This window comes from Bombina bombina, chromosome 6 (assembly GCF_027579735.1).
Source record: "Bombina bombina isolate aBomBom1 chromosome 6, aBomBom1.pri, whole genome shotgun sequence".
Taxonomy (NCBI): domain Eukaryota; kingdom Metazoa; phylum Chordata; class Amphibia; order Anura; family Bombinatoridae; genus Bombina; species Bombina bombina.
The window spans coordinates 556,870,804-556,894,857 of record NC_069504.1 but is presented as its reverse complement, the minus strand read 5'-3'; the positions used below and the strand labels follow the sequence as shown (position 1 = coordinate 556,894,857).

General features: G+C 35.5%; 1 protein-coding gene across 1 annotated transcript in view; it reads left to right on the top strand.

Annotated features, from left to right (window-relative positions):
* Nucleotides 1-14,746, top strand: part of PRTG (protogenin) — a 176,839-nt gene extending 162,093 nt beyond the window's left edge. Inside the window, exons 14-20 of the mRNA XM_053717502.1 lie at nucleotides 835-962; nucleotides 1,616-1,786; nucleotides 4,227-4,409; nucleotides 7,501-7,621; nucleotides 9,777-9,945; nucleotides 10,782-10,886; nucleotides 10,977-14,746. Coding sequence (XP_053573477.1) covers nucleotides 835-962; nucleotides 1,616-1,786; nucleotides 4,227-4,409; nucleotides 7,501-7,621; nucleotides 9,777-9,945; nucleotides 10,782-10,886; nucleotides 10,977-11,276 — 1,177 coding nt within the window. The 3' untranslated portion in view covers nucleotides 11,277-14,746. The remainder of the gene's footprint in view (nucleotides 1-834; nucleotides 963-1,615; nucleotides 1,787-4,226; nucleotides 4,410-7,500; nucleotides 7,622-9,776; nucleotides 9,946-10,781; nucleotides 10,887-10,976) is intronic.
* Nucleotides 14,747-24,054: the final 9,308 nt, after the last annotated feature.

The following is a 24,054-nucleotide window of genomic DNA, read 5'->3' as shown; positions in this document are numbered from 1 at the left end:
AAGGGACACTCAATCAAAAATAAACTTTAATTATTCAGATAGAGCATGCCATTTTAAACAACTTTTGATTTTACTTCCATTAACAAAATGTGCACAGTCTTTTTATATTTAAACTTTTTGAGTCACCAGCTCCCACTGAGCATGTGCAAGAATAAGTGTGTATGCATTTGTGACTGGCTTATGGCTGTCACATAGTACGTGTATGCATTTGTGATTGGCTGATGGCTGTCACATGGTACAGGGGGAGTGGAAAAAGACATAACTTTTAAAATTGTCAGAAACAAAATCTATCTGTGTTGACTGGTCCTTTAAGTGAATAGATTGCTCATGCTCAGAACTGGCAGAATGAAACATAAGTTTCAAATATATCTCCAATCTCATCACATTGAGGGCAGGAGCTACAGAGATAAAATAGAAGTGCTAATCTTGCAAGAAAACAATAATGTTGTTTGCAGTGTTTTTTTTACATAATCTTTTTTATGTTTAATTTGATTTAACATATTTGTTTTTTAAAAAAATAAGCACTGTTTAATATCCCTTTAATACCAGTTCCTTGCACCCAATGAATATGTAAATCATGCCAGCACATTTTCAACAATAGCACAATGCAACTCTTAGTTAATATGTTGCCTTGAATCGCCACCAGCTATGTCTCCTTAAAATAAGAAAGATCCCATTTTGATAAATATAGAATGTTTTTTATTACCATGCTTTTCTGTGTAAGTGGGTCGTTAATAAGAATCCACAAGGACATATTTGGCATTATATTTTATAAAGCATTTACATAAATATGTACTTTCCTTCAATACTCATTAGTAATGTACAATATTGCAGGTCGGAGCCTTATATTTTAGTTCAGGATCTTGAAGCGAATACTAGGTATGAATTTGCTGTGAGGCTACATGTGGAGCAGTTGTCCAGTCCCTGGAGCCCTGTGGTTTTCCAATCCACCCTCCCAGAAGGTAAGAATTATAAAAGCCATTTAATTTTATTTGTCATTGAAAGCTAATGGTCCCTCTAGTCTTGTAAAATGGTTTGTGCCCAGGCCGCAGAATAGAGCTAATAAGGCTGTAGTATGGATTTCTATTTTACTTTCAACAGTAAAATAGTGTTCTGACTTGCTAGCATTTTGTAGTGTGCGTGTGTATACATTTGGCTTGAAATTTCCACCACTCCCGGACAAGTAAAAAATCGACTTTTTCCTATCTTTAAAATTGAGTGGACTAGTAACTTTTTCCATTTGGGCTAGTAGCTTTTAACCTCTGACTAGTAAACTATAGTGATATTTTTCCACCCCTGTGTATGTATGTATATATATATATATATATATATATATATATATATATATATATATATATATATATATATGTTTGTGTGTGTGTGTATATATATATATATATATATATATATATATATATATATATGTGTGTGTATATATATATATATTTATTTTTATATATTTAAATTTATATTGCATGGCCTCAAAATACAGCCATTTTCACTAAGAAATACATATAAACAGTCATCAAAGTATTGTTGTAAAAACAATCACAATCACCATTTACAATCACTGTAGATTAATTTTCTTCAGTAACCTATTTATTGTTTGTCTCAGCCCCAACCGGTCCACCTGTGGGAGTAAAGGTGACATTGATTGAAGACGATACAGCACTGGTATCTTGGAAGCCTCCTGAAGACTTGGATACTGCAGTGACTCGTTATACAATCCTCTATGCATCACGGAAAGCATGGATTGCAGGAGAGTGGCAGATTATTCACGTAGAAGGTATAAATACCAACACATAGAAAAAGGAGATAAAAAACAGAGCGCAAAAACGAATCAAGTGTAGTTTATTAACAAACAGCCAACAATGGAATTTACAAATGATGTCTTGATGCACAGGGTGGATTAAAGGACAGAAAGTGTTACAGAGTTGGGAGAGGAGGGGGTGTCATAAAATCATTAGGGGGGTTTAGGTGAAAATTTTAAAGAGGCTGACAATATCCAGTGTAAGAAGGCAGACAGGGGATAGATATATACATAGAGCAGTGTTTTTCAACCAGTGTGCCGTGAGAGATCTTCAGGTGTGCCACGGCAGACTGACAACAGTGTGACATATTTTTTAAACTTTGCTTGTTTTTTACTCCCAGTGCAGGGGTAGTTTGTAGGAGGCATGGCATAACAGCACAATACATACAGTATGTGTGTGTTTGTGTGTATGTGTATATATATATATGCTGTATTAGGCTACAATGTGTGATTTTTTTAACATTTTGGGATGGTGGTGTGCCACAGGATTTTTTTATGTAAAAAAGTGTGCCACGGCAAAAAAAAGGTTAAAAATCACTGACATAGAGCATATACTGCCCATTGAATTGGTCAGTATTGCTTCTGACTTGAGAAAGGGAGGAATCTCCCAATAGTTTGTCTACTTATAAATGTATAGTTAGACCAATAAAAAGGTATCATCACTCGATGCAATACTTTTGTTATTCAAGTATCTAAAGGCATAATTAATAAATATTTATTACTTTGTTATGCTTTGTTCTTGTACCACCTAGCTTTAAATCACTATAATGGATTGTCGCTAATGTTGAAGTATAGTTATGTTAATAAGTTAATGAAGTATTGCTGATGAAAACACTCAGGAGGGTTTAACATGTTTCTTACAACATCTAAAAATCCTAAGGAAATTAAGGAGTGATATGTGTTTAGCATTAGATCCTGCTCACTGGAAGTCAGACTTGCAGTCTCTGTGCTGGTACTCTGAGCAGTATTTTATTGCCAGAAAGTCTGTGAAGTACTCAACTTTGTGACAGCTTTATAGTAGAGAGCAGCATTGAAATTAAGGCTATGTCAAAAAGGACAAAGCACAGCTGCTCTAGAAAGCTCCAAGGATCCACTTAAAAAGATAGATATACATTTCTGGGTCCGGATAATGAATATTGTTTTAAAGATCTTTACTTTATGTTGACTTTTATGTAGTATTATTACTCTGAAGTGATGTTTGAATTGTGCTGTAGCAAATGCTGCTTTGATTTTCCTCAAGATAAGCTTGAATTAAAATTGTCTAAATAAAGTAACACTGTAAGCAAAATACATCATGTTATGCATATGGAACAGCACTTATGCATGAAAAGATGAAGTAAATAAAAATATAAATCAACATGGCGTAAATACTGCATAAGTAGGTATTTGTTGCTTACTGGCTGATAGGGACAACTCCCAGGTGTGCTATTGGTGGAGAGGGAGCTAATGAACATCTGAGCCCCTGTTCTTTTTTTTTTTTTCTTTCTTTGTTTAATGGACTGCATATATGCACAAGCAAACATAAAAAAGTGCTCTTTTCATGGAAATTTGAAAATACTAAAAGATTTAAGAAAAAAAAGTCAATTAAATGGTGGTGTGTGTTTTTATAAAGGTTTTAGAATATTATACCAGGGCAGAATATAATGTTACTGCAGATAATAATATAAAAATCTGCTTGCTGAGAAATTTTAATTGTTTCAACTGTATGTTTACATTTTGTATTTTTTTTTTTACTGATTATTCGTAACATAGGGTTTTTATTTTATTATCGCTTTTTGACAAAGAAAAATCTCTGACAGCTGTTGAATTTCAAAGAAAACCAAAAGAACGGTTTGAATTAATATTACAGCTTCATGGGGCACAGATAATGTTTTAGTAATACAAATATTCACAGCGATCTAGTCATTTCTATGGATTGCGAGCAGCAGTCTTTTTAAGCCTTTCATTCCATCATCCATTTGATAATAACATATCATTTTTTTATGAACTATCATTATAAAGGTTCTTGAATAAAGAATTGGATAAGTTGGGTCTGTGCGCAACTCATTCATTGAAATCTCAACCTTAACAAATGCAAATCTTAGGCTTTCATAGAAATGCTAAAGAAGAAAGACAAAGCTGTATGGAGCTTCTGATACTTTTGTATAATAAACTAATACAATAACAATTCATTTTTTTCTAATGCAAATTGCATTTAATAAAAGTGTAGAATACAAAGGGGGCATCATAAAAATGTACAGTAGATAAATGTTTGGGAATCAAATCTCGACTCCTTTGTGTTCTATTAAAATGATAAAAGTTACAAATGAGCTTTTTGCATTGCCGTTGCCACATATCTATAATATATTTCCTTTTCAGAATAAGAAATCATTTAATTTATGAGACACTTTATTAATGAAGACTGTATTCTTTGCAGGGGCAATAACAATGGCATTACTGGAGAATCTGCTGCCTGGAAATATTTATCTTGTAAAGCTATCAGCTGCCAATGAAGTAGGAGAAGGCCCATTCTCTAATGCCGTAGAGCTGCTAGTTCAAACCAGGGAGACCTTGCAAAGCAGTCAGAAGTCAAAGCATTTAGACACTTCAGACAGTGAAGGTCAGTACTGAAATATTGTGATGAAATAAATTCAGACCTTACTTATTTTCTATGAGTGGGCAAAGCGGATAGAAAGTTGTCCTTGTCTGCGCATTTGTACATAAAACACTGAAAGAGAAATTATTCAATGTAGCATCTAGGCTATTTACTTATCAAAATATACCCACTGACTTAAAGGGAAATTTTGCACTACACACTATAGAATGTAATGTGTTCAACCTAAGCAAAGGAGTCAAAAACATTGAATTTTGCTCTGTAGCCATAGAAAATTGCTTGTCCTGAGCAGGTAACAGGCGGTGAGCCAATCAGCAGAAACGGTTGCACAATCCTGCCAATCACCGTGTGTGTTCAGCTTGGTAGCTGCAGAGCTTGCTGTGTTTACCATTCCCAGAATCCTGTGTGTTTAATATTGGTTACAACTATGTATTTGTAGATCTGGGTTACTAGTTCCTTGTCCCTGCTACAGTTAAAGGGATATGAAACCCTTTTTTTCATTATTCAGACAGAGGATACAATTTTAAACACTTTCCATTATACTTCTTTTATCTAATTTGCATCCTTCTTGTAGTATCCTTTGTTGACTCAGGAGCAGCAATACACTACTGGGAGCTTAGTAAAAGAGAGAAGAGGGCCCAATGGCACCACTGGTTGTAAATAAGGAATATAGTTGTTGATACTTATATGATAATAAAATTGGGTGGAAGATAAAAATCTTGTATTCCACTTGTTGTATTTATAGTATCATTGTTAGGTGCTGTGTACTACTAGACTGGGAACAGAAATTGGGGATCCAATCCCCAACTACTGGGAGCTAGCTGCTGCTTGTTGGCTGCACATATATGCCTTTTACCATTGGATCACCAGATGTTTCCAGCTAGCTCCCAGTAGTGCATTGCTGCTCCTTAGCCTACCTAGGTATGCTTTTCAACAAAGGATAAGAAGTGAGCAAATTAGAAAAAGTTGTTTTTTAATGATATGCTCTATCTGAATCATGTTTTTTTTTTTGTTTTGTTTTTTTACTTAAAGGGCCATAATACCCAAATGTTTAAACACTTGGAAGTGATGCAGAATAGCTGTAAAAAGCTGACTAGAAAATATCACCTGAACATCTCTATGTAAAAAAGAAAGATATTTTACCTCAAAAGTTCCTCAGTAGCCACCTCCCATTGTAAAGGATTTCTAAGCAGCATATTAGTGTGTCTGTCCTGGGACATCTTAGGGAATGAGCATCGTGAACTCTCATATTATTTCACCAATCAGTTTAAGGAAGTTTACTATGAAATCCCATGAGAGATAAGTCAAATCTCATGAGATCACAGTAAGAGTTCATGACCTCAGCACTGCTGATGCTGATTGGCTGCTGTTCATTTCTTCATTTTTTTTTATTTTTACCTGCAGCTGGGAGCAGGTGAAGTATAACTTTTTACACAGAACTTACTCTGGTGAGGTAAATATCTTCCTTTTTTACATAGAGATGCTCAGGTGATATTTTCCTGTCAGCTTTTTACAGTTATACTGCATCAGTTTCAAGTGATTTAGCATATGAGTATTATGTCCCTTTAACTGTGTATGAAAAGGGAGATAATTGTAGGTATATTTGTAATCTTTGTAGATTATCATAATCTTAAAGGTACAGTGCACTCTGATTTTCTTCTTCCCTTCCATGTGTTGTTCCCAGTGATCCATTTATCTGCTGAAGTTTATAAAATTGTTTACAATAGCCTCTTTTCCTTTTTTTTTGTCATGTGAAATAGCTTGATGAAACTGCCACCTAGACTGAACATTTCAGTACATAATTACTGGTTGTAGAGATACTACAGTGTTCATTTTTCAATTGTTCTCTTGGGGGGCCCAGTGATCTAAAGCTCTCTATTCTGGCAGAATCATCTAAGAAGTCTTGTCAGTATTGCACGACTCCTCAAATCATTTTTGAAAATGCAAGTTTTAGCTTTAGAGCTGTTTATCCCAATATATATAAAGGAGAGGCACCTGCTTTGCAATGTGTTCAAAAAAAGCCCCCAGAGGTTTTGTGTGATTTCTCTCCATGCTGGCGAGTTATAGATCATTGGGCCCTAAGTATGGGTGATTGTGTATACAGTGGAAGATGACATAATGTGTGTATCGATAAGATAACAAGGTGTGCTCTCCCTGCAAGCTAAGTCCATATGATTAGGCTTTGTTTGCAGTTAGCAGAAACAGCTACTTTATATACAAAAATAAACCTAAATTAGCTACTTCCATGGATTTTAAACCCTGCAGCTTGCACAACAAGTCCTTGGAAACACATTAAGGCAAAACCGATTTTGCAGTAATTTGTTTAAGGAATCCTCTGCTAGGGTCATATGTGCAGTCTGTAAGGCTAAATTTGTTATAGGCAGATTAAGCTATGCTGCGCCTATACATTTTTCAGACAAGATTTCTTCTAATATTCTTGAGGTTTCTTTTTGTGTTGCTGACCCATCCATTGGTCTTTTTTGTGTCATGTTTTTGCAGGGATATCTCTTGGGAATACTCAAATTTAAAAAATGGTCACTGTATTGATCTTAGATCTCACATGTCCCCTAATTTTGTGCCTGACAGCCCTCTCATGAGGTGTAGGAATAACATCAAGAATATTAATTCACCCTCATATCAGGGCTCAAGAGATCCTGGTCCTGTAGCACCTTAAAAAAACTGTGTCTGGTGCCTTAATGGGTAAATTCTTAAACTACTGCTATACTCCCTACTAACAACCACTATCAATCATGTGTCGTATGTGGTGTGTGGCCTACTGAATCATTTTCAGCATGGGCTCAGCCAGAGGAGGCGTGGTTAGTTGGTGGTACCCATGGTTGTGCTTGAATCTTGCTGTATGCTCTTGTTTGGTGCTATGTATAAATTTATTTTCTTCCATGTATCCCCACAGTATCATAGGGCAAGAGCCCTGTCTAATGCCTACTTTATTGGAGAACATTCACCCAACAATACTGATGTTGATATCTTGAGTGTGAAGTTTTTTTAATTTATTTTTTGTAAAGTTTATTTTACAGATAATTGGCAAATAGAGGAAAGTTTTTTTCTAACTTAAATAAATGACCTATGTTTATTACAGGCTATTCTGGCTATTACCACTTGGATGAGAAATCGATGACAGGCATTGTGGTTGGAGTGTGTATTGCTTTGACCTGCATCCTTATATGTGTCTTGATTTTGATTTACCGCAGCAAAGCCAGGTAACTATCACCTTTTAATGTATCTGTGAACATTAAAACATATACGCCTAGATTACGAGTTTGGCGTTAGCCTTAAAAAGCAGCGTTGAGAGGTCCTAACGCTGCTTTTTAACGCCCACTGGTATTACGAGTCTGGCAGGTACAGGTGTACCGCTCACTTTTATTCTGCGACTCGAGGCTACCGCAAATCCCCTTACGTCAATTGCGTATCCTATCTTTTTAATGGGATTTGCCTAACGCTGGTATTAGGAGTCTTGGAAGAAGTGAGCGGTAGAGCCTCTACTGACAAGACTCCTGCCGCATTTAAAAGTCAGTAGTTAAGAGTTTTATGGGCTAACACCGGAACATAAAACTCTTAACTAAAGTGCTACAAAGTACACTAACACCCATAAACTACCTATTAACCCCTAAACCGAGGCCCCCCCCACATCGGAAACACTTTAATAAATTTATTAACCCCTAATCTGCCGATCGGACATCGCTGCCACTTTAATAAATATATTAACCCTAAACCGCTGCACTCCCGCCTCGCAAACACTAGTTAAATTTTATTAACCCCTAATTTGCCGTCCCTAACATCGCAGACACCTACTTACATTTATTAACCCCTAATCTGCCACCCCCAACATCGCCGCTACTATATTAAAGGTATTAACCCCTAACCCTAACCCCCCCTAACTTAAATATAATTTAAATTAAACGAAATAATTTTAACATAATTAAATACATTATTCCTATTTAAAACTAAATACTTACCTATAAAATAAACCCTAAGCTAGCTACACTATAACTAATAGTTACACTGTAGCTAGCTTAGGATTTATATTTATTTTACAGGCAACTTTGTATTTATTTTAACTAGGTACAATAGTTATTAAATAGTTATTAACTATTTAATAACTACCTAGTTAAAAAAAGTACAAAATTTCCTGTAAAATAAATCCTAACCTAAGTTACAATTACACCTAACACTACACTATCATTAAATAAATTACCTAAACTACCTACAATTAATTACAATTAAATTAAATAAACTAAATTACAAAAAAAACAAACACTAAATTACAGGGGGAAAAAAGAATTACAAGAATTTTAAACTAATTACACCTAATCTAATCCCCCTAATAAAATAAAAAATCCCCCCAAAATAATAAAATTCCCTACCCTATACTAAATAAGGTACTATAATAACTATTGTACCTAGTTAAAATAAATACAAAGTTACTGGTAAAATAAATATAAATCCTAAACTAGCTACAATGTAACTATTAGTTATATTGTAGCTAGCTTAGGGTTTATTTTATAGGTAAGTATTTAGTTTTAAATAGGAATAATTTATTTAATTATGTTAAATTTATTTTGTTTAATTTAAATTATATTTAATTTAGGGGTGGTTAGACTTAGGGTTAGACTTAGGTTTAGGGGTTAATAAATTTAATATAGTAGTTGCGATGTTGGGGTTAGAAGATTAGGAGTTAATAAATTTAATATAGTCGCGGCAACGTTGGGGGGCATATTAGGGGTTAATAACTAATGTAGTTGGGGGCAGTAGATTAGGGGTTAATAAGTATAATGTAGGTGGCGGCGGTGTCTGGAGCGGCAGATTAGGGGTTAATAATATAATGTAGGTGTCAGCGATAGCGGGGGCGGCAGATTAGGGGTTAATAAGTGTAAGATTAGGGGTGTTTTACACTCGGGGTTCATGTTAGGGTGTTAGGTGTAGACATAAAATTCATTTCCCCATAGGAAACAATGGGGCTACGTTAGGAGCTGAACGCTGCTTTTTTGCAGGTGTTAGGTTTTTTTATTCAGCCAGCTCAGCCCCATTGTTTCCTATGGGGAAATCGTGCACGAGCATGTTTAGCCAGCTTACCGCTACCGTAAGCAACGCTGGTATTGAGGTGAGATGTGGAGCTAAATTCTGCTCTACGCTCACCTTTTTGCGGCTAACGCCAGGTTTAAAAAAAACCATAATACCAGCGTTGTCTTAAGGGAGCGGTGGGAAAAAAAGGCTCGTTAGCCCCGCAAGCCTTACCGACAAAAACTCGTAATCTAGCCGATAATTTGCAGTTTTAGGATCTTAATGAATGTTCTTTGTAGGCGGTGATAGACTTTTATAATTCACTGTGTAATTTCCTTTCACTGTATTTCAAAGGAAAGCAACAATTCCTAAGGATTCACAGCAAAGTACAGATCCAGTCCCTCATGCTGCAGTATTATTATCAGTTACTGAGACTCAAGAAAGGAAAACTGCCAACCAAATAGAAAGAAATAGAGACCCTTTGACACCCATTGTGGAGACAACCCACTTCATAGATGCAAAGGTAAGGAAATGTGTGAGTATTGCTTGTTCTAATCTTACATAACAGCTTCCTTTTGTGCTTTGTATATGTTATTTTGTTTAGTATAATGTCTATATATTACTTACCTGGAAATGTATTCAGTTATAAAATAGCATAGCAGAATGTATGAGTTTGACATTTGGTCATAAACACATTTTCTATTAGTAGTTTTCTATAAAGGTTTTTGCTGTTTCATACATTCTTCAGTATTTATGCCGCTAATGGGCTGTACTATTGAAATGTATTATGGGGAAAAAAAACAGATCTATTTAAAATGTAAATATTCTTAAGTATAAAATTAACCAATGCAGCACTGATGAGAAGCATTTCCACTATGATTTTAGTTGGAACCAGAAGTCCCCCTACATAAAGATGTATTTTGATTGTTATAGAAGCACAACATATTAGTGTACAATATTAAGATTTCTTGAAAGGTATACCAGCTACATGAAATTTAGCTGTGCTTATATACAATTACTCTAGATTTGGTCATAGAGTGTGCTGTGTCAGCAATATCTAGGTTATTTTATGGAGCTCATTCGCTAAAGAAAGGAGAGATAAGGGAGCTTTAATGAAAGTTTACACAGAATAGCTGCAACTATAAAAAAGGAGAGGATGTTATTGTAACAAAACCACTATTCTAGGTCAAGCAACTACCCAGCATTAATAAAAGTGATAGTTACTAAATTGGCTTTGCTGTGGGGAAAGTCCTTCAGATGATGTACAGCAATCTTTAATATAAGACTGATATTTTCATTGGGAAAATATCTAAAATTGGAAAGCTATATTTGTCTTTTAAACTTGTTTTTATATTCCAGGGGGGTACAAATCTCATTATAAACGGTTATGGACCAGTGCTTAAGACTAAAACAAAGAAAAGATGGCTGTTTTTCAAAGGCAATACGACGGACAGCAGAAAACAGGTAGAGTAATAAGTCTACATCTTTATATAAAATAATCTTTTAAAGATGTGTGTGATGTCATTATTTTGATACAATGTGTTATCTCTGCAGCCCAAGAAAAAAATTGTGAAAACTGCGTGCTTATATCAACCAGGGACAACTGTTTTGGTAGGTGAAGATGTGTCTTCCCCAGGCCATCCTGGTACATTCCAGATGCGGCGCAGCATAGCAACAGATACAGAGCATTCTGGAAATAGCGAGGAAAGTCACGTAACCAGTGATTCTGGACGCTTCTCTCAGGAGTCCAATGATGAGATCCACTTGTACTCAGTTATAAGCTCCACACCACCAACACCAAATTCCTTCATTAGCAATGAACTGGAAAATAACTCTGCCTTATGCAAACAATGAAGAAACTCCAAGCTCTGTAGCTGCGGAAGCCTTTTGTCTCTCAGCTTATCGGATGTCCCTATAATTTCAAGAAGCTATTTTCTCTCTGTCTTTTACCAGTTATACCAGACCTTAGTGTCTGTTCGGAGGACAATGAACGGAACCAAAAACACAAGATTCTGGAATCTGGTATCCCCCCCACCATCACTTGAACCTTACCTCATCTGCAGAACATTCCCTTGAGTAAATCTAATCTATTTGAAGGTGGTTTTGCTAGAGTGAAAAGACTATACACTCTTTTCTGGTTTTATACCATTTGTCTTTGTTGCAAAGGGATATCTACAAGTCCTTTTGATAAGTGTCTACCTCAGCTGGTCATATGATGAACTCCATTTTGCTGCTTTACTTTTATATGTGTGTGTTTTTATCCCCACCCCTACATCAAAAATACTTCCTATATATATATATATGTATTATTTTTTTTGCTATGTGTGTGTGATATACATTTCCAAAGGAACTGTAAAGGCAGAATAGTTAGACAGTTTATCAAAGCTCTGCTTCTTTAAAAGAAAAGTAATTATTAATGAGTACAGTACAGATCTTTACCTCACGCCACATGATTAAATATTGTGCGATGTGTAAGTAGATAATTTACCTCCATGTCAATCACTAACAATACAAGTGACAAATTACATATTTTGTGCTCATAGGTGACAAATACCTGAAAGTCACTTACTTACCTTAGATATTATTGTATAGACTACAATAATCATAAAACTTACCAGCACATTTGTCACAGCTACTAAAACTGTAAACTGTAAACTTTTAACTACCTTTAAACCGTGCCTTTCACAATTCAGCAACCCAGAACTGCCTTATTTCATAGTTACGGGAAGATACTCAGGGTATGACAAAATGCCTTAAAATCCTGTGTCATTACTGAACAAATTGAAATAGTCACATATTATTTAAATACAGTATTTAGTCACATAATTGTATCTTTTTCTTTGTTTATTGCAAACTGTTGCAACTTTTAAGCCAGTCACACATTACTTGTAGAGCATATATAGTTACAGGAAAAATAGCTCTCTACTGTAATATGGTGGACAAACATGCAGTTATTGCATTTTGGCCGTGTTGCTGTTGTAGGCACTGTTATATCATTATATGATATACAGCCACCCACAATACATTTCTACCTTAAACTAATATCTCCCACTTATTTTATAGTAATTATTTTTCCTATGGCATATATTAAAAACATTTCAAATGAATATAATTGTTCAGGTGCACCTCAGGGATGTTTATTCCGCTGATTCCGTTCTGTTGTATCCCATCTGATTTAAGATGGGAGAAGGGAAGCAGAGCGTTGGCAAACTGTTTACACGAAGTGAATTTCTGTCTGATGTCTTTACAGTTCCTGTTTTATACTACCTCTTTGTAACATTATGTATGCGTTTTATTTTCCCGGACTCAGGGAAAAGTGTTTTTACTTTGTATATAACCCATCAAAGTATGGGGAAAATTTGACAGGGTAACGTGTCCATTTTTAGTTTTTAAATGTTAAGTATGATAGGTCACAACATTTCTCATATCCTACCTTTGCATTCATGTTTTTTGGGGGTCCCTTCAAACACTGTATTATGTCATGCCAAAGAATGTTCTCTAATTGTAAATATTATGTCCCCCAAATAAATACGATTTGCTAGAATAAAACCTTTTGCACAGCATCAACCAACAAAAACGGTTGTCACTGTGCATTAAGGTTATCATTAATCTGTAAACTACCTGTGATTTAACTAGTATCATCCAAAAAACCTTCCAAGTGACAATTGTATTCTTTAGTCTGTAGCTCTTTAAGATAACAGTATTAGATTACATATTTTTGAACAAAATGCTCTATATGCTAAGGAAGAAAACAAATTCTTTAACCAAAGATTTATTTTTTCGGTCTTGTCTAGAAAAAAAAAATGTTTAGTTTGCAGAAAACTTCTCTTTAAAATAGAATATATGTATATAAATATATATATATATATAAGATAGATTTGTCTTCACTTTAGAGTGACATTTTACTTGTCATCGTTTGGGTGAGATTTCTTTTAAAATGATCAATATGCCAGGGTAACCAAACCGCAACCTTTTTATGTGTTAGTCGTAAATGTGTTTACACCTTTTCTGTGATATACAGTACTGTGAACACAAGATCTAATTTACCTGATACCTGCATTGAGACATTATTTTTACAGAAGGGAAGCAATGCAAATCTTAATGTTGGCATTCAATTCTACAAAGGAGAATTCCAACCATAAATAATAATAATAATCTTCAGTGTTCCATGTACTGTGTATCTTCTGAAAGTAGTAATGCTCGCTTTTTATTGGCTAACGATAAGTACCAAAGATATTTAATGTTGTCCTGGCGTATTGTAAACCACTATTAAGGCTTTTATATTATTATGCTTTGTTTGCTGATATTTTTAGCCAAATGTCATATTAATTTCAGAACACAATGTCTTGCTGGTTTGGTGTCATTTTTTCTATAACTAGCAAATGCTGACTATGTTCTAGGAAATATCAAATAGTATACAAATAATGTGTTGTCATAAAAATTGTGTTCATTGCAGGACTCTTTGGTTGCAAAAAAAATAACAATTCTAGGATATAGCACTGACACAGCTGCCAAAATGATACGATTTCCAATGTTTATGTGTGTATGTATATATAAATAAATATATATATATATATACATACAATAAATAGAATTAGTAACAGCATCATTCTGACATTTGTGGCAATAATCTGTACTTGAAAAATAACTTCCTAATGCTATTGGATTCCAAAATGTGTATTGTTTCTTATTTTGTAAAGCTTATTTTACGCATGTATATATTTAATGTACACTATTGTTGCTAATGCTTACTCATTCTTCTAAGATGTTTTGACCTTTTGTAATGATAAGAGGCTGTAACTGGGCTGCTGGGTTTTTTTGGCAACAATATTGCAATTCTGTGCTGAAGAAAGGTCAGTTTACTTTTAGCGTGATAGAGTATCATTTAATTGAAAGACCTCATTAAGGGCTAGATTACAAGTGGAGCACTATTGATCTCTCCCGTTTGCGCGTTCACATTGCTTGGCAGACGCTTTTTGCGCGTGCCGGGTTGCACTCGTATTATTAGTTGAAAGTTAAAAGTTTGCGTGCAAGCGAAAACCCGAAGCATGCAAAGCGTTGGACTGTGTTAATATATTCTCCCATAGACTTCAATGGAGTGTAAAAACTGCAAAATATAGATAATAATAAAAAGTATATTTTTTCTATGTGAAGAACATAGGAATGTAAAATATGTGTAACGTGCATCGGAGTTTGGAACTTAGGAATAACTTGGTTGCTATCTTCAATGTGCGTCATTGAAATGTTAAATATAAACTATTCAAAAATATTAATAAAAATTATTTAAAGTTATTATACATACTGTAAAATATTCGAAATAATCTGTAGAATATATATATATATATATAGTAGACAAACAAAACAGGCTTGCACTCGCTGGACTTTAAATGACAGGTGCCTTTAATGTGACGTTCGGGGATCTCTGAGGAAGGGTATACGTTCCCCGAAACGTCACATTAAAGGCACCTGTCATTTAAAGTCCAGCGAGTGCAAGCCTGTTTTGTTTGTCTACTATGATTATCTGCATGCACCCTGGCAATTCAACTAAGAAGTGAGAGTGCTCTCCTGTTGTGTATTAAAGTACATTGTTCTTTATGTGAAGAACATTAGAATGTGAAATAATAATTAATGTCGGGATTAGCGCAGTTGAATAAACGTGATTGGGTTAGCACGTGAGTATGGGTGTTTTTTATTTCAATATATATATATATATATATATATATATATATATATATATATATATATATATATATGATAATATTCATGTAAAATACATATATATACCTATGCAGGTATATATATATATATATATATATATATATATATATATATATATATATATATAAATATGCATTTACAATAAAAAGGACATTATACTGTAAATGAAGAACATTGGAATGTGATTTTTTTTTCCCCCTCTAACACCGTATGCCTCATATCTTTGAGCCCTTATAACATTTTAATGCAATTTTTTTTTTTTTTTTTTTTTTCAGCCATTTTTCTTATGAGTGTAATGGTACCGTTAAATGTATTTTTGAATGTGCTTTGTGTAACTTTCTTGTCTCACATAACAGTTAACCAGAGCTCTGTAGTCGCACTTACCCAATGTGCGTTAAATTCAATTTAGCTCAATCGAACGCGTTTACTTTCAACTCGTAAAACACGCACTATTTCCATCACATGCAGAAAGCAAAGAAATACTCTATATCGCGTGCGAGCTACAGTTAGAACGCCACTCGTAATCTAGCCCTAAGGTGCGTATGCAGTGCATTCATTGAGATTATTTTGTCAAGCACAGTTAGTTTAGTTAAGGCGTCATTCAAAATTCTTAATTCTTAACATTTTTAAAGTGTGTTGGTCAAAGAAGCTATCAAGAAACCAGCTTTGAGAATTGCAAAATAATGTTTGTGCCTATAAATTAAACTTTTGTTTATGTCATAACAAGGTCTGTCCTGTAGCACAAATAAGACCATGCAGGAATGTGACATTAAAGGGACAGTCATGTCAAAATTAAACTTTCATGATTCAGATTGGGCATGCAATTTTAAACAACTTTCCAATTTACTTTTAATCATCAAATTTGCTTTGTTCTCTTGGTATTCTTTGCTGAAAGCTAAACCTAGGTAGGCTCAAACTGATTTCTAAACTGTTCAAAACCGCCTCTTAACTAATTTAGACAGTTTTTCACAATTAGATAGTGCTAGTTCAAGTGTGCCATATAGATAACATTGTGCTCACTCCTGTGAAGTTTTTGAAAAGTCAGCACTGATTGGCTAAAATGCAAGTCTGTCAAAAGAACTGCGATAAGGGGGCAGTCTGCAGAGGCTTAAATACAAGGTAACCACACAGGTAATAAGTGTATTAATATAACTGTGTTGGTTATGCAAAACTGGGGAATGGGTAACAAAAAGGGATTATCTATCTTTTTAAACAATCAAATTTCTGGAGTAGACTGTCCCTTTAATATCCTTCTTGTCATAATGGTCTGTATCAGATTTAAGGTCTGTTGGACGATTCTTACAGGGTCACTATAAAGGAAAAATGACATGCTCTAATTCATTAGAACATGTCATTTTACCGTTAACGACCCTGCACGTCTATGTGTTTGACCCTTGCAAAGTAGTTAAACTACACTTGGGAGTCACAGAGAACTGCTGGTGAACCAGTCACCAGAGTCAGTCCCATAGATGCTGTCTCCACTCTAATGGCCTTTAATTTACTAATTTTGTTAGACTAGTATTTGATAACACCATTTTTAACACAAGAAAATATGTGAAAACATCTTATGACTAAAGCCATTGCTTTAAAAGGCCAACAGTTCTTGAGATTTTAAGAGTGGAAAAAAATGAAATGAAACAACATACAAACTTCATAATTATAAGAGAAAAGAATTCCATATCAATAGTTCTGGGGAACGTTTATTGAACTTACTTATTCAATAGTTTTGTATATTATTCTTTGAATAATTTTTTTTTTTTTTTTTTTGCACAAAGCGATTGGACCAATTCCTTATAGAACTTTTATAGATACTTTTACAAAATCGTCCAATGTATTACTAAACCAATTAACTCGGGAGAAAAATAATTTCCTTTCTTTCTACATTTGTGTAAATGGAATATTTTTATAGGGATTTACTGCTATATTTAAATTTATTTTCAGAGAATATTCTATTTACTTTTTTTTTTTTAAAATGCTACCTACCTATAATATCAATTATTAGACTTTATGTACAACCAATTGGACTATTAAGGGGATCTTAAACAGATGCTGACAGTTGAGCAGGTCCTTTTGCTAAAAAAAATGTATATAATGTTACTTTAAATTCATATTTTTTTTTATTTAGATTTAATATTTATAAATTACATTTTCAGCCAACTTTCATTAAAAGATAGTTGTCAGTAGTATGCATTGTAATCAGGTTAAAGGGACAGTAAAGTAAAAATTAAACTTAAATGAATTGGATAGAACATCACATTTAAAGCATCTGTCCAGTTTATACCTATTATCAATTTTGCTTAATTCTCTTGGTATTCTTTGTTAAAGACTAATTCTAGGTGAGCTCAGGAGCGTGCATGTGTCTTTAGCCATCTGGCAGCAGTGTTTTCAACAATGTTTATAGCAATATCATACATAGGTTCAAACACTACTGCCATAGACTGCTAAAAACACGTGTTCACTCCTGAGCTGTCAGTCTACATAGATTTACACTTCAACAAAGGATTTCAAGGAACAACAAATTTTTATCTAATTTGGAAAGTTTTGTAAAATTGCATGCTCTAGTTAAATCGTGAATGTTTCATTTTGAATTTACTGTCACTAGCAATATCTGAAGAGAATAAAAAATAAGACTTTACTAGTAATTGTGTGTGTGTGTGGTCCTCTCAAAATATTCTGTCAGAGTCCCTTAAAGTGCATTACACCAGAAGGTCATACAGTGAGAGCAGTGGTTCCTAAACCTGTCCCAGGGGAACCTTAAAGGGTCATAATACCCAAATGTTTAAACACTTGAAAGTGATGCAGTATAGCTGTAAAAAGCTGACTAGAAAATATCTCCTGAACATCTCTATGTAAAAAAGAAAGATATTTTACCTCAAAAGTTCCTCAGTAGCCACCTCCCATTGTAAAGGATTTCTAAGCAGCATTTTAGTGTGTCTGTCCTGGGACAGCTGAAAGGATGAGCCTCGTGAACTCTCATATTATTTCGCCAATCAGGTAAAAGAAGCTTACTATGAAATCTCATGAGAGTTAAGTCAAATCTCATGAGATCACAGTAAGAGTTCATGACCTCAGCACTGCTGATGCTGATTGGCTGCTGTTGATTTCTTCATTTTTTTTATTTTTACCTGCAGCTGGGAGCAGGTGAAGTATAACTTTTTACACAGAACTTACTCTGGTGAGCTGAGGAGATTGTGAGGTAAAATATCTTCCTTTTTTACATAGAGATGCTCAGGTGATATTTTCCTGTCAGCTTTTTACAGTTATACTACATCAGTTTCAAATGATTTAGCATATGAGTATTATGTCCCTTTAATTGGCTGGAATTACAAAATATTAGAACTGGAGCACAAACAGAATTTCAGTAGCTCATTCATTTGTGCTCAGGACTCAATATGATCAAAGCCTGGCTTTTTGTGGTTTCCTGAGAAATGATGCAGAACCACTGATTTAGAGAATACAAGCTTTTAGATTATAAATAGGAAAACAAAATTATGTTATAGAAATAAAAGATAAGCATCTCATACAAACTGGCAGATTGTAAGAAAAATACCAAATCAACTGGGCAATGTATCATACATACAACAAATATAATGTCAACTACTAAGGGGTTAAAGGGGTATGGAAGTAAGTAATCATTTCTATGCTATATTGATGGGCTTCACAGTGGAAAGATTTGTAATTTCCGAATGAAGGTTGTCTTTTTTTTTTTTTTTAAATATAATATGAGAGTTCATTTTTCTTGAGCTAAAGAAGATCAGATGATGCTTGCTGCCACAAGAAATGGCAAAGAGCATCAGCTGATCCCAGGCTCAGGCAATAAAACCTTTGCAATAAACTTTACACTCCATCAGCATGGACTGGAAATGATGCACATGAACTATAATCTATTACTATCATACTTCTTTAATTGCTCACATGACCTCTGCTATCCATGAAGGTTCTGGAGGTGCAGCAGCATTGAAAGTTACTGTGTTATAAATAAACCAATGGTTACAAACTGCAATTCAGCAATGTTACTGTTAAAATAGTGTGGCATTTTATATATATATAGATTACCAACGTTATTGTCTCAGAAGAATTTTATACATTGGAATGTATTATTTTTTGAGGTATTCTTTGCTTTTTCGCCATTTGTTTTAACCTCTTTAGAGCTTGAGATGAATCTATCTTGCTTTTAGAGTTTTTATTGTATTAAGTGACAATTCCACAGAGATCTCACATTGTGGGTATTTCAGGACCATTCACTCAACTCTTTCTTTCTTCTTTTATTTTCATGTAAAGGTACCAGGGCTAATAATAGCATTGGGGGACAAAGCTGATTTAGATATCTCTACCATACTCAGGGGATCAGCTCTGTCACTCCACTGTGTATTACTGTTGGTTCACCTTGAATTTTGAATGTAATTCGTCATTTCTTGTTTTTCTTGTTTCAAAGATTTTGTTCAAATTTTATAATGATGTTAGTATATGTTTATTAGAGCATTTTATTTTTATTGTTTTTTTTTTTTTTTTTTTTTTTTTTTTTTAATTGGATATTAAAAAAACCAAAAGTCTTGCCAAAAAGTATACATGTTGAAATGCCAAATGTTTGTTACTGCTGTGATAACAGTCAAAATTATTTGTGAGTTGCACAGTTCAAATAAACGTTTTCAAAAGTAAATATTGGCTGGTTTATCTGAATTAATTTTAAATAAATATGTGTTTATCATTTAAGGGACAGTGTACTGTGAAATTGTTTTCCCCTTAATGTGTTTCAAATGACTTGTTATTTCGGCTGCAGAGTATAAAATGTATTGGAAATTGCCCTTTAGATTTATTTAACATAAGAAATAGATGTTTTTGCTTCTGGAAACTACAACCCATTCAAAAGGGTTGAGCATTAAGGCAGAATAGATCTAATTTTATTTCTAATGGCAGTGAGAGTCCACAAATTCATTAATTACCTATGGGAAATACTTCACCTTGCCACCAGGAGGAGGCACAGACACCCCAACAAAGCATTAAATATCCCTCCCACTTCCCCTACCCTCTCAGTAGTTCTTTGCTTCGTTTCATAGAGGTTGGCAGAGAGAGGTGCACTGCTGAAGATTGTGATTTCATTATCCTCAATTGTTTCCCGCAAGAGAGGGCAGGGTATAGGTTAGTAGCCATGTAATTCTCTTAGTAGAGTTTTGGTAAATGTTAGCTCTGGCTGTTGCTGTGAAGTTCTCAGGCCTGTTTCCAGTATACTTATGCTATCATCCCTTTCAGGCAAACAGTGTTAGTTGCACTGATTTTCTTTGTGTCACAGGTCCCTGTTAGGATGAGGATTGCTAGTGTCAGACCTGGAACTGATGCAAGTTTGAAGACTAGTGACTCCCTGGAATTCTGTAATCCCATTAATGACTTGTTGCCTAATATGGGAGTTGTGGTACTGACTCAGGGAAGGGGTAACTTTTGCTGAGCATCTTCCAGGGGGGGTAGGCAATATGGAGTTCATTATTTATGGCACTTTTATTGATTGCTTCTAGTGGAAGTGTATTTGTGCATACATATCAGCGGCAGCGGATTGTATGTAACAAGGGGGAAACTGTTGCCCACTGCTTATGGGGAAACGTTTACACTAATGAAATAAAACTCCCCTGGAGCTTTTAATAAGCGGGGCATGATTTGTGATGAGGGACCTGTTTGCTACCGCGGTTGCGTGGTTATGGCGCCCAAAATATTTGTGCGGACAGTAGAAGACTCCCACACTAAAGGGGGAGTGTCTATGCAGAGTGGGAGCTGTCCCGGGATCACATAGTTTTTTGCACACTTTCCCGCTCAACGCAGGTCATTGCGTTGCATTAAGCATTCCAGATTTCCGGAGAGGGGATCAACTGTGCACCGGTGCCTAGCAGGGAGGTGGTGAGATGCCCTGACTAAGCATTAATTGGGGATTTGCTGTTGGGTATAATGGAGGACTCATTATCTGGCCTTAGTCAGGAGGAGGTTAGTCCTTCTATCCTATTAGAGTCTAATAAATGCATGCTCTGCAGAATAACCACAGTGTGCTTCGGGCACAATTATGCAATTTGTGCCTTACTTCTGTGCTGAAGTCTTATTCAAGTGGGCCTGGTAATAAGACTTCCACACTATCTCCTTCTGCTCAGGTTATTTCAGCATCTACTGTGTCCTCTCAGAACTCTATTAACCCTTATGCACCTGTGTTAAAACCTCAGTCTATCTCCTCAAGTCCCTCACATGCAGTACCCTGCAACCCCCTCCCACAGACATCCTCAGGGGTTATTGCCCCCCCCCCCTCTTGATTTGCAACTCAATTACAATCGGCAGTTATTGATGCCCTGAGCGCTATGCCCTTTGCAGGAAAGAGGAAGGTTAAACATGGCGCCTCTGAGTTTAGGACTAATAGCTCTCGTGAAGCTTCAGCGATCAGTCATGTTCAATTTTCTGATGAGGTAGATTCCTGGGTAAGTTCTGAGGGAAAACTTTCCTCCAGCTCAACTAGCAAAAATATTCTAGAAACAGAGGACGTTAATTTTAGGTTCAAGCTGGAGCATTTAAAATATTTACTTGACCACTTTGGATTATCCTGAGCCTAAACCTTCCGTGGAAAAAAGGGTTCACAAATTGGATTTGGTGTTTCAACAAAAGTTAAAGTGTTCTGAAGTGTTCCCAGTCCCTTCTTTGATAGCAGACATTATATCTAAAGAATGAGAAACCTGGGATTCCCTTTTCTTCTTCAAATTTCAAGAAAATGTTCCATTTCCGGATTCTCATTTGGAGGTGGGGAGTACGGTGCCCAAGGTTGGATGGTGCTATTTGCACTTTAGGTAAGCATACCACTATCCCTCTAGAAGATAGTACATCCTTTAAGGACCCAATGGACAGAAAGTTGGAGGGATACCTGAGAAGGATGTTATTCAGATTGGTTTGTTTTTCCTGCCTGCTGCAGGTATTGCGGTGTTGGTGGAAGCAGCTACCTTCCGCTGCGACTCCCTAACTAAACTGATTTTGGTCGAGTCTACATTGGAGGATATTCAAGACCCCATTCGTGCCCTAAAGATGACCAATTCTTTCATTTGTGACGCAATTATTCAAATCATTCGACAATGCTAAGTCATCTAAGTTTGCTGTGCTTGCTAGACGGTCAGAGTATTCTAGACCATCATAGATTCTATCAACATGAGATTTTTTTCTCACAGAGCAACGACTGGATTAGCTTCAGACTCCCTGTCGTCTTCTTCAATCCACTATTTGTGTGATATACCTTTAAGGTATATCCCCACCCACCTAGGGTTCCTCCCTATTTATAGCAACCTCTTTCAATCATTCCCTGCCTAAATATTGAAGCTCAACCTTCTAAAACTCTCTTTGTGCAAACTACCTTACTATTTTAAGGTCCTTATCTGGGTAAATCAAAGATTACTACGACTTGTGTAACTGCCACTCTGTCCGTGAGTTACCTGTGACTTCAGCACTTCATCGTATCCAGTTTCCTAAACAGTATCCTTGAACCGCCGGATCTTCTTTCTGATCGTGTTCCGGAAGTTAACCGCGTTCACACACGGAGGCTGTCGGCACAGACACGGAGCTCAGCACCACTCACACTCGGTACTCTGGGGTAAAGTACATTAGGATATATTGTGCTCTTTCGTGAACTGTGTTAACATTGATCTCTCCATCCTATTGTTTATATGCAATACCTCAAATTATTGTTCCACCTCATTCAGTGATATTAGCGTGTCTGTAGCCTGCTTGGACTTGTAAATATTTTAGTATGTGTGTGAATGCGTGAAGAAAAGGAACTCTTTATCCCTGCTGATATCTGCTACAACAATACTGGATACTAACTCTCCTAAGTAGATATTCATTCTAAAGCTATAAAATCTTTAACCCTCACTTTGAACACTTATGTTTGCTAATATAAGTGTCAACTACCTTAAACATAAATTGTCTCACATTGTCTATGCAGGTTACATATAAGTTGTTATCTGCTTGGTGCAAAAAGGAGCTACAAGCTCTTTTAAAGGGCTGATATTAGATATAGTAATCACTGATACTAGTCACTGTGTCAGCAAAAAAACAGAGATACCACAATTTGCCCCTCTGCGGCATGAAGCTTCTCCATTCGTGTCTTTGTGAGAAAAAATCTCATGCTGATAGAATCTATGATGGTTCCTAGGAAGCTCAATCTTGTGTTTGGAATGAGGGAGCTCTTTTACAGATTTACCTTCCAGCCATGTGTTCAAAAGTACCAAAGAAGTCTCTCCATGTGAGAGCTTGCTAAAAGAAAGGACCTTTGTAAAGAGTCTTGGAGCTGAAGCTAACCCATATGGAAGAGATAGGAACTGATAGTGATGTTGTTTGCAGAAGGAAAACTGAAGAAATTGGTGGTGATCCCTGTAAGATCAATGTATGGAGCTAGTAGGCTTCTTGGTGGCAGCTTCAGATTTTATTCCGTTTGCTCATTTTCATTTGGTACCTCTACAGTTGTGTATGCTTGGTCAGTGGAATGGAAACCACTTAGACCTGTCCCAGGTAATCTGTCTGGATCCTGTGACGAGGGGGTCTCTCTCCTGGTGGCTGTCTCAGGATCATGTGCTCTAGGGCAGTGTTTTTCAACCAGTGTGCCGTGGCACACTAGTGTGCTGTGAGAGATCCTCAGGTGTGCCACGGCAGACTGACAACAGTGTGACATATTTTTTAAACTTTGCTTGTTTTTTACTCCCAGTGCAGGGGTAGTTTGTAGGAGGCATGGCATAACAGCACAATACATACAGTATGTGTGTGTTTGTGTGTATGTGTATATATATATATATATATATATATATATATATATATATATATATATATGCTGTATTAGGCAACAATGTGTGATTTTTTTTAAATTTTGGGATGGTGGTGTGCCACAGGATTTTTTAATGTAAAAAAG